This window comes from Felis catus, chromosome B3, assembly GCF_018350175.1.
Source record: "Felis catus isolate Fca126 chromosome B3, F.catus_Fca126_mat1.0, whole genome shotgun sequence".
Lineage (NCBI taxonomy): Eukaryota > Metazoa > Chordata > Mammalia > Carnivora > Felidae > Felis > Felis catus.
In genome coordinates this window covers 122691256-122704526 of record NC_058373.1, presented here as the reverse complement: position 1 = coordinate 122704526, position 13271 = coordinate 122691256, and the positions used below count along the sequence as shown (strand labels likewise).

At 46.0% G+C, this 13271-nt stretch overlaps 1 protein-coding gene across 7 annotated transcripts in view; it reads right to left on the bottom strand.

Moving 5' to 3' along the window:
• NRXN3 (neurexin 3) overlaps positions 1-13271 on the bottom strand; it is a 1671444-nt gene that overhangs the window by 1504590 nt on the left and 153583 nt on the right. For all 7 annotated transcript variants that reach the window (XM_045060712.1, XM_045060711.1, XM_045060707.1 and 4 more), the window contains one exon: positions 349-1773. In XM_045060712.1, the coding sequence (XP_044916647.1) occupies positions 349-1057 (709 nt within the window). In that variant the 5' untranslated portion in view covers positions 1058-1773. The remainder of the gene's footprint in view (positions 1-348; positions 1774-13271) is intronic.

Here is a 13271-nt window from a genome sequence, read left to right as displayed (position 1 = left end):
CCACACTGCCCATTTCTATCAGATTCTTGCTCTGTGCTAACCCTGCTGTCTGCAGTGGAAGCAGCTGATCGGGGGCACACATCCTTCAGCCTGCTCCATCTAGCCCTTTGAGTACAGCCAAACATCTGAGTAAGAAGCCCCTGGTTGAGTAGCCAGGATTCTCTCCTTGCCAAGATCTGATGGGTTTTCCATTGAGAACAATCGAAGGATTTCCAAAGGGACCCAACTATCCAACATGTAGCTAAAGATGCCCTTCAACGATAGTGGTGGTTTCTATCCATGGTCTTGGCCTCACCCAATGCAGTGGGTGGGTCTCTAGTAAGAGAGGACTAGGGAAGAAGGTCTTACCTTCTGAGCAGAGCTTGCCACCATAGCCAGTGGTGGAACAGTCACAGGTGGGGTGGCCATCCAGGAGAAAGCAGATCCCACCATTTTCACAGGGACGCTCACCACAGGGTCCCTCAGCATCCAACTGGACACCTTGGCTCCCCAGAAGCCGAGGCTCTGAGTTGCCATATTTGAGATCCAGGATTAATCCTCTGAAGCCGGGCATGGCCTGTACTCCATCAAGGGTCAGGGCAGAAGGTCGTATGTCCGCGGGGACTCCGCCAAGGAACAAGTCACTGACCACATCCATGTAGGGCCGCTGGGGCTGCAGCTCACCCGCCTGGCCCTCACCGTCAAGCACCAGCACCGTGCGCAGGCGGTCCCGGCTCACCATGAGGAAGTGCCAGCTGCTGTCATTCACCTGCTTGTTGGACAGCACAGCGGTCTCTGCACAGTCCATGCTGAAGCGGAGCTGTACGCGGCCATCCGCCAGGGAAAGGCAGAGGAAGTCACAGACGCCGCCATCGTCCAGGTAAAGGAGCAGCCCCGTGGAGACATTGGTCTTGAACTGGAAGCTCAGGTCACTGCGCGTGCTGGCATCCCAGCGGAGGTAACGGGCCCACTGGTTGGGGAGGCCCATGAACTCGAGGCCCAGGCAGAGCCCCAGCAGTGACCCCAGCAGGACACTCACCTTCAGGGTGAAGAAAACCGAGTGCGCAGTGAAGCTCATTGTGGCTGCCAGGACTGAGGCCAGAGGAGCAGACTGGCAAGGAACAGCCCTGAGGGGAACAATCCCCCTTGGCAGCAGGAAGGGAGAGAGGAAGAGGAGATGGGTGGGGGGGGGGGGGGGGTACAGAGAGCACACAAAAGGAAGGAGGCACACGCACAAATATCCAGAGGGTGAGGAAGAAGGAAAGTGAACAAGACGGCCCCAGATGGGTGCACGAGCAAGAAATCCAAAAAAGAAGCAGGGGGGGAAAGACCGAGCAGCAGAAGAGGAGGAAAGTCAAGTGGGAAAATGTGGGATTAGAGTGAGGAGCAAAGTGTCTTTCTCCAAGAAAAGATCTCAGCTATCCATGTGGATCCGGAGGCCTTGATTCAAGGAGAAGAAGGTCCACAGCAGGAGGAAGCCTTCAGCACTGCACTCCTCCCAAAGGACCCCCAAACGCCCCAGCCGGGGAGGCCGGGGAGAGGGCTGGGCTGGGGGTGCCGTGATGGAGGAGGCGTGAGCAGTGAGGTGAGCCAGGTGAAAGGCAAAAACAGGCCAAGGACCAGTCCTGAAGTTTTACCTCCTAGCAGCGGGGGGCTGCAGGGAGCAGGGCAGCCCAAAGCTGAGTGCTCAGGCAGAGCAGGGCCCAGGGCAGAGCGGGAGCAGGTTCAGACTTCATGGTGCGGACCAGAGGCAGTCCTGCCCATAACCTGCCTCTCAGGACTCCAGAAAAAGATCTGCAGGGAGAAGGGGTGCGGGCAGAAAAGAAAGAAAGATTAGGGCGGTGTCAGGAAAATACTGCATCTCATTCACAAATATTGATGGAGCGCTGACTATGAGTCTGGCTATTCTAAGGATTCCCCCAGTGCCTGGTGCTTCAAACAGGAGAGGGGGCCCAGGTTCCTCCAGAGCTGTTGCAGGACCCTGAGCTCAGTGCCTAATGATGCACACAGTTTTTCCATATGCAAAAATAGTACAAAACTCCCAAAGCCGTCTCAGCACATTTTTACAATATTCATATCACAGGGTCACATAGCTAAAATTTATTTTTAAGTTAAGTACTAACATTTTATACACTTGAATACACACACATAATTTTAACTTATTTACCTATTAAGAGGCATGAAATGACATTGATTTCTTTTTAGATTTTTCTTTTTCAACTTGACAATCCAATGCTTGGGTGTAGGCGGCCTAAGACAGATTCCCACTTTTAAGTTTGTGAAAGAAATATTTATAAAAATCAGCAAAAATAAATTAGAAAGTGAGTAACGAACAAAACAACTCTCATCTCTTAATAAATGTTGGTGAAAAGTTCTTACAGGAAAAAATGTGTTTTGAGACTTAAAAAAGAAAGGCTGTGTCTGAAACCTGGTTCTTTTATGTTGAGCTTTGAGCAAATTTCTTAATCTATCTGAGCTCTATTCCCTCACTAATAAAGCAGAGGAAAATAACTTCTAAGTTTGGAGAGAGGACACCATGAGATCATGTATGGAAGATCTTGGCATGATAGCAGGTTATCAATAAACACTAGGTTCTTTACTTTCTTATTTTGGATACAAAGGGATAGGAAGAACTGTTGTTGATGTGAGTGTATGTACGTCTGTGGAGTAGGGGCAGTATATAAAACCACAAGTACTTTTTTAAAAAAAGTACACAAACTTCAGAATGAACAACAAATGAGGAATACAACAGACCTAGAGCACATTCCATATGTTTTATACTGATTGGAAGTGCACAAAAACCCAGTCAAGTGGGTGATCTAGATGTTGAAGGCAGACTCTGGCCCACCTAGCCAAGTGGAGACTTCTTTGTTCACATAAGAGCAATGAGTATAATTTCCAAGAGCTGTTCAAATTGCTGCTTATTAACTGGCACATTCGGTAATTCACCACAGTCTCTATCAGACCATTACTGTCCACAATTTTTATGATGATGCCATTAGCAAAGCTGGTTATTACCCCTGCTTTGAAGAGGAAAATGTTCCTTAACCAGGAACAAACATCTATGCCCACTGAACAAACAGATCAAACCAACAAGAGGTTGACTGAATCCAACATAAGGAAAGCCTTTATGCTATACATGATTTTGTCCAAGCAGTGCTTCCTGAAGTGTGGCATGTACTACCTCCGGAAGTACAAAAGATGCTTAACTAGAATACAGACACAGCAGCATGGAAGTGTAAATCATGTGGGCTTGTCAGAGCCAACCATTAAAACTTCAGAAATTTTTGAACTGGTTAAGGTCACTTTAGTAGCATGGAACCAACTATGCTAGGCGTATTTACACCATGAAAATAGTCAAAGACCACAAATCTGAGTCTTTGAGAAAGTGAGATTTAAAGAACGCCCTGAAAGACAGTGAGGGAATTAGCCATGGGAAGAATGTCCCAGAAGTAATAGTAACAAAGGCCTTGCGACTAGAGCAAACTGGTATGTGTGAAGAACAACGAGTAGGCCGATGCTCTTAGGGTGGAGTGAATAGAAGACATGAAGCCAGAGGTGGATTATCAGGAGGCTAGGTGATGAGGAGACATGACCCACTCTCAATGAATGTGACCATTGTGTGAGGTGAAGTATGCCAACCAAGGCAAAAGGCAACATCCCAGGGAGAGAGGAAACCCTGGTTCTGAAAAGAGGACTCCTTCCGGTTTCAACAACTGCCACGTTCACATATTTCCTTAAATCAACTTGTTGAAAGGGGCCCCTTTCAGGAAATGTGCTCAGAAGACAGCTGCTCCTCTGTCCCCTCCCCATATCATGCATTTGATTTAGGTTAGTGGGAGGGGCAAGAAAAGGGGGAGCAAGGCAGGTGTGAGCAGAAAGAATAAGCCTCTTATGGGAGGTATTCCAATCCTGGAATTATTGATGAGCCAAGAATATAAAAATCATGTGGCCATAAAGGAGCTCAGTGTGTGTAAGCCCAAGAGGCTTGGGAAAATTTTCTCAGTGACACCACCCTGGTTGCTTCACCTCTTGGGGAGGTGGGGGAAACTTCCCTCTCCTCTCCCTGTCCTGCCAGTTTAAACCAGGGAGTACACTGGCTGACAGGGAAGGCCTAGGCTCAGATGGCCAAAGCCAATGCAGGACCTGTGGGAGGAAAGGACATGTTGAAGGAGGTTTCAGTGTTATGGATGAGCAAGGACATGGGAAACCCTTGAAATAGACAGTCCCAGAAACTTCCACACTGATCTATACTATCTATACTATCTATTAAGTCACCTCTGAACCTCTGTAAGTCACGTATTTGTCTGTATAAATTAAATGACTTGCTCAATTCAATCTGTTTACTGAGCTCTGATTCATTCCAGACACTGCTCTATCAAAGCAGAATTAAAAAAAACATTCTTGTTCTTAAAGCAATCAAAACCTAGAGGGTTCAAGTGTGCTTCAGAGATACAAAGCACAGCAACGAAGAGCTCAGGCTCTGAAAACTTGATGAAGAACTCCCTGTGGACAGGGTCTGCTTCACCATGCTGCCTGCCACAGGGCCTTGGCATGGAGCAGGAGCTCAAGAAACATATGTAGAGAGAACGGAAAGTAAAAACAGAAGCTGAAGAGCATCCCCATGCATCATCTGACTTCTATTCTATGCAGTGGCCTCCATACTACCTCACTTTACACAGTGACAGCAGTCCTGACCTCCCACACTTCTCTGGATGCCAACCTCAGATGATCCCAAAAGGCAAAGTAGCATATGCCTAGTTATCTGAAGAAACCCATGAATTAAGAACTAAGCATTCCAGAACACTCCCCTATAAGGAAGATCAAGGGAATTTTCCCAGCCTGCTTTGGGGTGGCAACTCCATCCGGCCTGTTGAGTCTTTCAGGTCAGATTCATAGTCCTTCCCTCCAGCCCAGACCAGCATTGGAGATACCCATGTTCCCCTCCCTGCATCAAAGGGGATCAAAAAGGCTATCTGAGGAAAACCAAGTTTTCTTTCCCACAGGTGCCAGGAAGAATCTGATTTCAGGACTGGTAACATCAGAATTGGGTTCATCTAGACTTGATACCCTATAATCTGCCCACATTCTCTCCTAAAGACTTTCCATTGCTTTCTTGGATTGTGGACATTCCCATGGCCTCTGGGAAATTGCCAATATGGCCAAAAGCTAAGATGACCTTACATTAAGTAGCACAGGCCTCAAGCCAGTTGCCCCAGGTGTTTATTTTTCAGCCTTCTCTAGCCTTCTAGCAGGGATACACAAGGCTCAAGAAGTGGGAAAATGGGAGCAGAGAGCCCTCTCCACCCAGTCAGCCTACTTCTACTCTCTCCTGAGCCATAGGATGGCCCAGGCAGCTGTCGGTACGAGTGGTTTGCCCTAGAGCCTGCACAGAGGGTCTGGGCTGGCGTGGAAGCACAAACGCTTTTCTGTTATGTGGGAATCTAGCAGGAGAGGGAAAGTGAGTGACATTATCTAATTGCCAGCTAATTTACATAATTATCAAATGGCACACTTTTTATGTGGGGTTAACATCTTTGCAAATGTCTCACAATCCAACTGCTTGGGTTGGGGGCGGGGTGTGGTTCTCCCAACTGCGACTTGTGGGCTATTTGCATGAGGCCTGGCTTAGAAGAGCTGGCTGCCATTTGCCCTTCCACCCCTTCCCTCCACTTCCTCCACTTCTTGAGACAGACGCAGGAGAAAATGGGGCCTGTGTCTAGAGCCAGGATGGGTATGTGACCGCATGATGGTGACTGTCCTCATGCCCAGCCCTTGCTGGCACGCCACAGTCCTCAGACTTGCTTGCCATATTTCCACTAGAAATGCTCATTGATTTCCCTCTTATTCCCTTCACCAGAACCAGAAAATCCATACAATAGCTCTCTGTTGGTTTTACTCACCCCACTTTCACCACATCCCCACTCCACTCTGAAGCTAAGATGACTTTCACTACCAATCTCAGTCCTGGTCATTCGGGTGTGGTTTATCTCAATCCCAGATCCTAATTAGAACATTCCAATCTCGTGTCACAGCCATTAGTTTAGGGACCAACTTGTCCACCAAACAGAGTCAAATCAGAGTTAACCCTGGGCCTTTTACTGGAATTATTGACAGAAAGGTCCTCTCTTCTCACCATGCTGTCAAACTGTTAGAATGAAGCCCACAGTTGATGATAGATACCAAGATGATCTTGTCTAAGTATAAAGACAACAAGGAAAAAAACAGAGCCAAGAGGTGGCTAAAGACAGATTTCTAGTGAGGTTTTAGCACCTAGATGCAGACAGGCCTGAAGCCGAGTGTCCAATAGATCCTGGGACTTCCACTGTATGAACCACAACTTTTTTTTTCCTTTAAGCAAGTTTTAATTAGGCTACTAGACCTCCAAAAACACTGTAATTGACACATTGACAGAAGATTTCATTTCATATGGCCACCCATACCTCTCAGGACTCCCTGTGACCAGAGACACGTGTCAGATGGCTCACCCCCCCCCCCCACCACCACCAGTGCTCTACACCCCCACTCATCCATGTTCCTGGGCAAAAGCATAGGATGTGGGCATGCTCTATCCCTAGGTGCTTTGGAGGGGAAGGCAGGCTTGGTCTTATACAATAGCCTCAGAGATTCACTAAGTTGACTAAACTATGCCCCTCCTGACACTATATGATTAGGGCAGCTTCACATGCTGTCCTCCCTACCTTAATGCAACAGTGAAGACTCTACAGCAGGCGAAGAAGGTAAAGGCATGAATTCTCTCCAAGATGTGAAAGTAGTTCAGGGTAATGATGCACAGCAACGGCTTTGACATCAGACAGGGCTGCATTTAAACCCAGACCTATTATTATTTCTATTCAGCCTGTGGCATCTCTCTGAGCCTCCGTTTGTTCATCCAAAAAAAATGGGAATTATAATACCTATCTCATAGGGTACTTTTCAATTTTATTAAATTTTAAAAAGGATAGAGGTACAACTACTTCCAGAAAATTATATGGCAGTAGCTACTAGGGCTGAATGTTTTTACCCCATGACTCCATAATTCCCTTTCTAGGTATATACCAACAGAGATGCTTACATATGTCCAACCAAAGACATGCATGAGATGTTTATAACAATGCTATTCACAATAGCCAAAACCTAGAAAATAGCCAAATGTCCATCTGCGGTAGAATGGACAAATAAATCGTAGTCTATTCACGCAAAATGCTGTAGAGCAGTGAGAATGACAGGTCTTCATCTCCAGAGAGCATATGGAAGAATCTCATGGAAGGGCACACACTGAGTATGTCCCATTCATATGAGGTACAAAAAGAGGCAAAATTACTCTCTGATATTAAATGTCAGAATAGCAGTTACCCTTGGGGGAGTTGCTGACTAGAAGAAGGCAAAGGAGTAAAGGAGTTCTATTTATGTACCTGGGTGATGTTACACATTGGGCTCAGTTTGTGAAAATGCATTGGTTGAGCACAATGTATATAATCTTCTACACATATGTTATACTTCAAGTCAAAGGCAATCCCTTATCTGGGAAAATATGGACAAACATCCACAGGGTCTTTCAACAGGGAGCTCACTGTCCTCTCTTCCTGGCCCATGCTGAAACTCACTCAGCTCCCTCTGTTCACAATGTATTCATGTCCAAGCATACCACCACCTCCCACTCCTATTTTCTCTTCCTCCCTTGAAATCTGCTGAGTCTAGTCTTAAAGGTGTCTTGGCCACCAAGCTTACCCTACCCTCTGTTAGCTGTCTTTATGCCTCCCTGAAAGGTAAGGGAGATTAGGGAGGCCTCTAAGGACCTCAACTCCAGTCAGTCAAATGGGCATACAGAGAAGGGTGTTTGAGCTTTATTGTGCTGAAAAGAGACCAGAGGTGGGGAGAGAATTTTGTAAAGCTTTTAATTATAATAGTTTTTTAAAAAACTCAATTTTTCATAGAAACTAAGTAGTCTTGCCAGACTAACTTGAATTCCTTTTCTGTCAAGAATAGTAATCTCCTATAGTAGAGACACATAGGAGTTATAATACATATGGACTTCAGGCATTGTTTTGGAAAAGTTTCTCATGATCTGAGGAATGTTAAGGTGGATAGAACCAAGAAGATGTGTCACTGGCTGAACAACAACATTCAAAGAGGGTGAGCCTTCTGGGAAGCAGCATCTAGTGTGAGGACAGGCCTTGCCCCATTCCTCACATTCATCAAGAGCTTGGATGAAGCTCGTCATGTTTGTGGGTAACCCAACACTGACAGTCTGTGAGCATCCCAGATGATGCTGTGGGATCCCAAGAGGTCATATAGGCTTAAACAGCCTGTGTTTAGTAAGACAAACTTTGATGGAGGTAAATGGAAAGCTATATGGCTTGATCCCCCCAAAATAAACAGCCCATAAAGATGGAAGGTATAGTTTGTAACTACATAGTAGACTAGGATGGAGGGATCAAAGAGACAAGATGACACAAGTGAGAGACTGCATGTGTTTTGTGACAAATAGTTTACATGCAATTTTAGACTAGTTAAAATATAACTTAGAGGAAAAAGACAATGATCATTTGTGTCAATTTTATTATTAGATTTTTATTCTGAGCCCCACTATCTGAGAGAGGTGTAAGTAAGCTGGTAGGTAGTAAGCTGAAAGGAAGTCTTTCTGTTAACTTTCTTTAACCATAGAGCATCCATGCTATACAGAGAAAGACTAAAAAAGTAGCTCAAACTCTTCAAGGCACTTAAGTGCTAGTAGAAAGGAAAGACATGAGCCTAAATAATATAAGGAGGTAGATCAAAGGTGAGAAGAAGGCTCTATCGAGTATGGGCTTGATATAGCAGTGGTCCATCTCTAGGGTGCAAATAGAACACAGTGTTAGGATAAATAACCCCATTCACAGAGGTCAAAGGCCTGGGCTCTGGAGCCAGACTTCCTGGGTTCAAATCCCAGACTTACTACTTACTGCTTGTGTAGCTCTGAACAAGTCTGTGTGCCTCAGCTGCCTCATCTATAAAATGTTGAATAACAAGCTGCCATAGTAAGGCATCTACTACAAGGTAAAGCCCTTAGAACCATGCTAAGCATAGGTACCAAGTAAATGTTCACCATCACTGCTGCTGCTGTTACTGTTGCCCTTGATATTCATACTTCATCCTGGCAGCATGGGTGATGTTGGCACCTCTCACCTGGCCTGCTCAGGGACAGTAAGATGGGAAGATGGACATCTTTTAAAATTCATCCCAATTACAGAGACAATGTTAAGAGTCATACCTGAGTCTCTTTACATGAGAAACCTTTGGAGGTACCAGGGTATTGGGGCTTAGAGAGACAACTCGGCAGTAGCATGAGCAGTACCTTCAGGGGCCTGAAGTGTTATTAAATTGGAAGAGAGATCTCATGGGTTCTGTACAGCCCTTAAAGATAATAAATCTGAGGAAGAGTATTTGAGTCCTTATCTTACACACAGACCATCTCAAGATGAAGTGGGCATTCCTGTCATTCCTGTCATTGGAGATATTCCAGAAGAGGCTGGACAGCCTTTGGAATTGTATGTCCAGTAGTAAATAGGTCTGTGCATGTAGTGCAACAGAGTCCAGAGGAACATGAGGTGACTGGCCTAGTGAAGTCAGTGAAGACTTCTCAGAGAAGTGGAACTTACATGGAAACTTGAAGGATGAGTAGAGCACAGGCAACTGGGAAGGAGAAGTCTGGTGCAGGGGAAAAACCACTTGGCAGGGGAGAGTGGGGGTCAGAACAAGCCTCTGTCTTTATACTAACTTTTGGCCAAGTGACCTATGGAAAACTATTATCTCTTGTAAACTGGAGAGAACAGTGAATACACTTCTAGGATGTTGTGAATATCAAAGGAGGTAAAGGACTACATGCTGTAAGATAATAATCATGCCTTCTTACCACATCTTGACAAGCCTCTAAGTTTCATATCAAACATAATCCATGGATTTAGTTTCTCCCCTGTCTACCACTTCTACTCCATCCCCAAGGGAGCCCTGAGTTGTCTAGTGGGCAAAACACAACAAACACTTGCCCACAAACTGCAGGACTCAGGCCTTGCAAGGTGCCAACAGTTTCCCCAGCACCTCAGGTTCAGCCAGGAACCCAATAAGCCGTGGTCATTCATGATTCAGACTCCTTCCTTCTCCCGTCCTCTTCTCTCCCAGCCCAGAGCTCCAAGCCACGGGTTGGGAAACCATCTGGCTGCAGGGGGAGTTAATAATTTATAATGGAGATAATCACCCTTCAAGATCCTCGCCTCTTGGGACCATTAAAAAGGATTCAATTGAGAGTCAGTGAGTTCTTTACATGAGGGGACAGGGAGAAAGAAGGAGGGGAGGGGTGGAGGTGGGGAGGTAGGGAGGAGGAGAAAGGGAGGGGGGAAATCAACTAGATATTTAGCCGATCTGTCCCCCTAAAGGAGGCAGGGGAAGAGGGAAATTATTCAGTCCAAGAAGACAATCTTATCCAGCTTCGCAGCACCAGCCCAGCAAGGGTGCAATTTACAGGTCTTTTCTCCTAGCCAACTCTCTCTATACAAAGGAGAAAAAATCAAACACATGCAAGAGATGGGGAGAGAGACGCAGACAAGAGAAAATAAGCCTGCCCAGCAATCATGTCTGGGGCTGCTGGGATGACTCTCTCTGTTCTCTTTCCAGGGCACAGTAAGGCCCCCACTGTGCTAATTATTCCCATTACTTGACAAATTCTCCATTAACAAAGCAAGTAGTGCCAGAGCTGGCAGGGGGATGTGCAGAGGCTCCGGACAGACTAGAGCTGTTCACACCCAAACCAGACAGCCCCCAGCTTCACCATGGGGCGAACATGGGGCACAGATGCATCTGTGGGGTTCACCTCGGAGGTGTGAGGTGCAGAGCATGCTTCTTTCAGTGTAATGCAATGGTTGACAGTGGGGAATGGGGAACACGAGTTCAGGAAGCAGGGACAGGGCTATGCCAGAGAACACCGTCTCCAGGAAGGCATGTTCAGGACCAAGGCCAGTGGCCATTTGGTCCACCCATGATTTTGGAAAGCCATTGGAAAGGCTGTTTTACAGTTGTGGCAATACAAGTATCTAACAGCAGTGGTACTCATATCACACATTGTGCAAGGCATACTCCAAGTATGTTATACCTGACTTCCTACAGAAACCATAGAAGTGTACCTATTATTATCCCTGTTTTATAGATGAGTAAACTGAGATCCTCAAGAGATTAAATAATTTTCCCAAAGTCATGCCATTCATAAAGGGCAGAATTAGGTCTAAGAGTCCCTGCTACAGCCACACCTAATCCACCATATCCCCTTCTCTACCTCTCATGCTCTCCAGGGTTCCCTGACTCTTTAGCAGAGAATTCCAGGCTTGGCCCAGTGACACAAGACCTCATAGGGAAGAGCTATGGCTACACTGGCCAATTAAGCTATGCCAGTGTTTGTCTGTCTCCTGGACTATGTACTAACTAGCCTCCTAACCAGTGTCCCTGCTTTGTCCTTGCCCCTTATGGGATATCTTCTGCACAGCAGCCAGAATGACCTTTAAAGTAGAAGTCATCACTCCCTCATTCTAAACTCTCTGATGATTTCTCTACATACTTAAAAAGAAATCCAAAGTCCTCCCTATCAATACAGTCAATGATATTGTAATTGTATGGTGACAGATGGTAACTACACTTGTGGCGAGCACAGCAAAATGTTTAAACATGTCAAATCACTACCCTGTACACCTGAGATGTGTACAACATTTGTAACATAATGTAACACTGTATGTCAACTGCACTCAAAAAAATTTTTTAAGGAAAAATTCTCCCTGTCTTCCACAAGACCCTGCATAGTTTGGCCCCCTGCTAGGTCTCCAAGCTCATCCCTGACTTCTCACTGGACCCCACACATACCGCCCCCTTGGTATTTTCAGAAATCGCTAAGTACAGTTCAACCTCAGAGACTTTGCTTTTGCTGTTCGCACTGTCCAGAATGCCCTTCCCCAAACCCTCTCATGTTGCACTCCTTCTCCCTTACCCCAGGCCTCTGGCCTCCTCTATCTAAATAGCTGTGGGGAACCAGCTAGTACTCTCCAGTTTTCTCTCCTTCCATACCTTGTGAGAGAACTGTCCCTTCACATCTTCCCATCCTATCTGTTGCTGAGGAACTGAGAACAGGAGATGCTGCTGCCAAACAAGACCTCAGCTCCTACAGTTACTCAAGAAGTCACCACCTGAGAGAGAGAGGTGGCCAGGGATGGGGATCTAAACCCTGTTGGTGCCTGGGCAGAACACAATGACTCAATGAGCCCACCTGTTGGAACACCCTCAGGTTCCCACTGACCACTGCCCCCAATGCCAACCCTTACAGGGTATAATAGTTCCAACCCTCAAACTCTGTCCTACAGAGAGATGTAAACACAGGAGACAGAAAGAAAAGAAAGGAAGGCTTGGGGTGGCAGGAAAAGACACAGCAAGGGAGCAATCTTGGGACCCTCCCTGACCAGGGCAAGTGTTAGCAGTTTAGGAGCTTTGAAGGTGGGTATGGTGCCTGGCACAGAGTAAACCATAGATGAATGATTGGTGACTGGACTAAGGTGAGGAAGCAGGTGGAAGTTTGGATAATTCAAAGGACAGTTATGTATGTGGGTCAGACAACTGGTACACTGGCTCTAGAACTCTACCCTGACAGTGTAACAGGCACAACTTCCAACTTCACCTCAACCCGCCTCAGAGATACAGAATATCATAGCTGGATAAGAGCATAGAGACCTGCCTCAAACTCCTCACTCTGTAGTTGAGGAAGGAAGGGAAGGACCCCAGGGACAGTCAGGCAAGTGTCTAAGATCACACAACTGGGCAGTAGCAGAAGTGGCACTAAGATCCAGGTATTAGGACCTTTTGACCAGAGATCTTTCCATGAGAAAAGGGATTTGCCTTTATTAAGCCACCAAAGCCCTTTTTTTTCTAGAAAAAGAAACGGTGCATGAAACCTCAAAATATGACAGAAGCAGAGCTGTTCTGTAGAAGTAGAAGGTGAAATCTTGCCTCCAGGACTCCACCTTGACTTCTGCAATAGTCCTCAAGATTTTACCACAAGAAAACTCCAAAGTCCTAGAGAGCACAGTTTCAAAACCACTGCACCATACCAACTTCAACATCTAAGGGAATATCCCCTAAATCTCCTACTTTCCTCTGAAAAACCCACAAAGGAACTATCATTTATATAAACATTTCTTGAACAGAGTTGCCTTTTCATTCATACTAATTTGGGACTGAGTCTCATAACTTTGGCATAACAGCAGTCCTACCATCAGTAA